The sequence below is a fragment of the Plectropomus leopardus genome, unplaced genomic scaffold, assembly GCF_008729295.1.
Source record: "Plectropomus leopardus isolate mb unplaced genomic scaffold, YSFRI_Pleo_2.0 unplaced_scaffold18209, whole genome shotgun sequence".
NCBI lineage: Eukaryota > Metazoa > Chordata > Actinopteri > Perciformes > Serranidae > Plectropomus > Plectropomus leopardus.
The window spans coordinates 1-4218 of NW_024619619.1; the positions used below are offsets into that span (position 1 = coordinate 1).

Below are 4218 nucleotides of genomic sequence, written 5' to 3' on the forward strand. Positions count from 1 at the left end.
ATGCATGTTGTTATTTACAACTTTATTGATGTAATAGTAATAATAATAATAATTATAATAATAATATCAGTTCTTTATTTATTTTTTCAACAAAGATCCACTAGTGCGTGATGACATGAACAACTACATCAGCCAATACTACAGTGAAGCAAGCAGTGGTGAGTGACTTTGAACACTGACTTTAATACAGTATATACCACTCCATGTACATCTGAAGAAAATAATTTACAGCAGTAAATAATTTAATTTAGTTGTTATAGGGCTGCTAAGTGACAGGGTAAAAATTCATAGGTTTGGTTGAAGATTTGGATCATGCAGGTAAATATTGCATACCTTATACAGAGAGCAGCATAGTCCATTCACAGGTTTTAAGATAATGTCTATATGAACTTATGAATGCCTTTAATTTGTCTTGATTGAGGTGAATAACTAATTTCTTATGGTTCTGTTATGTTATTGTTTATTTGTGTTGTCCAACTTTCTCTAAATGTATACAATGACTTTTGAGATGCTGGAGCTTCTGGCTTAGGTGCCCGGATCATCACCACAGCAGCCATCGATGTTCACCTCCCAACCAATCCAAATCCCATCCAGTCTAACCCGATGCTTGCTATGGAGCGAGTGGGCAGCGCCGTAAGTGACGCCTCAATCAGCATATCACAGTCCAGTGGCAGCCTAACGGCCCGCCCCCACAGCCTGAGTAGCCACACCCCTGGTTCATCTATGACAGACTGCAGCAGCAGCACGGCTCAGGACCTCAGTCTGTGCTACAGCACCCATCGCTGCTGCCCACCTTCCTTCTCAGGCCAGGACCCCTGCAGGGACCCCAGCATGGTGGTGCAGGAGCTACTCTGCTCCCTCTCTGAGGACTCCTGCCTTGCTCAAAAGGGCCTGGTAGTGGACCCTGTCAACCTTAAGCTTCCCAGCCCTACTGGCTCAGAAAAGGCCAGCCCTGAGCTGGACAACAGAATAAACATCTTCAACCGCAGGAATCAAGAGGAGAGACGAGGTCGAGGAAGAGGGTGTGTGCTGTTGCAGACCAAGCCTCTGATCCACCTGCAGGGCAGCACCACCGAGCCGTCCCTGGAGCAGAAGTACCGGCTCCTGGGACCAGCTGACACACCTCTGGGGCACATGCCTGACACATAAGCTACATTTATACAGAAACAGAGGTCTTTTCTCTTCTTTTACTGCCACCCTGTTTGGCATTTATCTGAACTCCTTTGGCAGGTCATGAGAGGCACATGAGATTTACAAATTGGATTTTTATGTTGCTGTGTAAATCCAATCTTAGCCAATCCAGAGCAAGCTTGAGCCTTAGCTTTCAGCTGAAAATGATGTTCCTTAACTTGATGTGTTCAGAAGTCATAGTAGAAATGACAATAAGAACTCCTAGGCCTTTTGCCACACTGTCCAACCTCCCCTGTTCCTCACTGATGGATTTTTGAAATCAGAAATTCCCTGATATAGCACAACAATGACTCTTAACATCCCAGTAAAAAAGGAGTCAAATGTGTTCTTGGACACATTCTTCATCAGGAATTCTCACTTTGAATAGGTCCTAAATGCACTGAACTTTACATGAATTAAAACCAGCCAGGGGCCATTCAAGCCTTTACCGAACAAAAACTTATATTCTGTACCATGTTGCAAACCAAGACACTGTTCTCTGTTCTTGGGATTTAAAGCAGTTAAAGGAGTGTTTTCTATCGCATTTTACTGGTTCTTTTGTTTCTTTAAGTTGTATGATCGACTTCAAACACCAATCATGCAAACATCCTTTGTTCAAACAGCCACAGGGTACATAAGACTGGCTTAACTACACAAACAGCCTTTTTTTCCCTTTGCCTTTCTGTCACTTACTTGTTTAATTTGAAACCATGGACCATCATCCAAATTTATTAAATAACATTTTTGTTTTACTTGTTAAAAAAAAAAAAACATTAGTAGGGTGTATTTGTGTGGATGAAATGAAAAGGTAAGTGACTGGATTCTTCACATGAAACTAGATAGGAGTGCTTGTAGCATGAACCTTTAAAAGATATGTGCCCCAAATGGCAAGCAAATTCTTTGCACTTTAATGTTTACAGACACTTTTGTAAACTTGATATGGAGGGAGTTATTGCCAAATGCAGGTGTTGTCATTTGAATGAAAATAGCAAAAATAAAAGTTAGTATTTCCTTAAGAGCTTTCAGTTTACTGACTCTTGTTAATACATCATGATCATGTTAAATGATTTTAAAGCTTTACTAAAAATACTGCTGCACAATTGTACCATTTAGTACGCTCTCTAATCAATTACATTCTTCTCACAGGCTCCGTATTACACATTAGTTCATTATCATCGTCGTCTTATATGCATATGGTTTTGAAAAACCTAAATTATTTAAGGTTATTAACATTGGAAGACCTGTCATAACAACTGCTAATTGGCCAAGTCATTGTAAGTGTGTCGTGAGAAGTATCAGCCCCCTAATTACCCCTTTCATATCATTAATTCAGAAGATAAACTGCTGTACCATTTTGTTGCTTGTCAAATGTTTACAAGTATCCTGAGAATGTTTTAATTGTTAATAACTATTACAGCAGCAATTAAGCTATCAACACAAGTGTTTTAAGGTAGGGGAACTTGGGAACTAGGTATATGGATTGTTTGTAACAGCCTTTTTAATAATATCAGAATAACATCCATGTCAGTTCACAACGATTCTGTCTGCAGCTCTTTTTGTAGACACAAAACTGAGGACATACCACAGTGGTCCACATCATCTAAAGACCGAAGCAGAGCTACGCCCCCTTTTTAAAGAAGCATGGCCAACCATGAGGCAAGGAGGAAGTGCAAGGCAAGTTTCAATCTATTAATCATATTGTTAAAGTACACCTGAGAGGGTTTAAATCCAATTAGTTAAAATAAACTTCTCCCCAAAAAACAGTTTTTTATTGTCCTCAGTGACCGACTTTGTTGCAAGTTTTTAAAAAGAGCCAACATGTAAGTTGATAACTTTGATCTGCAACCTTCCAGCTATTGCTAGACCTCTCACATCAATCTAGTTTAAAAAAACAACAATGCCTATTGCATGTCATGAAACAAGTAAATAAATAATGATCTGCTTGGCTCTAGACACACACAAAGGAATCCTATTGAATGTGGGTGCCAAACTCTGGTGCAGCCTCAGCCTGTCACGGCTGCCTCGATATTAATGCCTGAATTGGAGGTGCTATATCTCTAATTTAAACCCCTTCCAGCTCAACCAGCCGTGTAAAAGATGAGACACAGTTCAGCTCCACCCTGGGCAACACTGCCCAGTGAAGAAGCTAAATTATTTGTACACTAATAACTGTAAACAGAATGTGATGCCGAATGCGTTTCCTCTATGACTTAAGGACAATTGAAAGGCCTGCCTAAATGATTCATATGAACCCAATTTGTCAATATGTATCATACCAGGTCAGTGTGAGTTAAGTGTTGAGTTTTGACAGGCAGGGACACTGAGAAGACCTTTAGGAGACATGCTAGGAAGTAAATTGCTTTTGGGACGTCTCTGACGAATCAAGAGGTACTGTCCCTGTCACACTCACAGGAAGCTAAGTGAATTAACAGTGACCATTAGATTCTTAATAATTAAAATGTTTTAATAATGGCACAGAGGGAGTCACTTTAACTGCATTAACATTACATGATCATTGTTGATTAATCATACCGACTCTTAGGTACAATAAGGTAACGGCTTCCTTCCATCCTCACAATAAAAAAATATGTAAATTCTTTATAAAATAACACTGTAATAACAGCTTCACTGCAGGTGTAAAAAACAGATCTAAAATCTTACATTGCTATACTTTTATGCCCTTTATTTGATAGGACAAGGAGAGAGATGACAAGAAAAGTGGGTGAGAGACTGAGGATGACATGCAGGAAAGGACCACTGGTCGGACGTAAACCTGGCGCCACTGCGACCAGGACATATAGCCTCTGAACTTGGGGTGCACACTCTACCAACTGAGCGAACAGGTGCCCCGTTAAAACATTTTTAATAACACTGACTTTGCCTTTTTTCACTGCATCAAGACAATTATTGTCATAGACAATTTTGAACAGAGAGTTGGCGGAGACCAAAAACAGAGCTACTCTGAGAGTTCCTTATTGCTCTATTTTTGGTCTCTACCACCTATATATTAACTATATTGGATACACATTTAATATGTGGCCATGAACA

General features: G+C 39.8%; 1 protein-coding gene across 1 annotated transcript; it reads left to right on the top strand.

The window, feature by feature from the left end:
* The first annotated feature begins 97 nt into the window (after positions 1–97).
* Positions 98–2836, top strand: LOC121965014 (transmembrane protein 266-like). Its single transcript, XM_042515179.1, has 3 exons — positions 98–158; positions 509–1172; positions 2721–2836. The coding sequence occupies exons 1-2, from the start codon at positions 116–118 to the stop codon at positions 1147–1149; spliced, it is 684 nt and encodes a 227-aa protein (XP_042371113.1). The 5' UTR covers positions 98–115; the 3' UTR covers positions 1150–1172; positions 2721–2836.
* The last annotated feature ends 1382 nt before the right edge of the window (positions 2837–4218 follow it).

Excerpts from the sequence above, each read along its gene's own strand:
- LOC121965014 (XM_042515179.1), top strand. The coding sequence starts at position 116 with ATGAACAACTACATCAGCCAATACTACAGTGAAGCAAGCAGTG. Across the intron at positions 159-508 it reads CTACAGTGAAGCAAGCAGTG|ATGCTGGAGCTTCTGGCTTA; the intron begins GTGAGTGACTTT and ends ATGACTTTTGAG.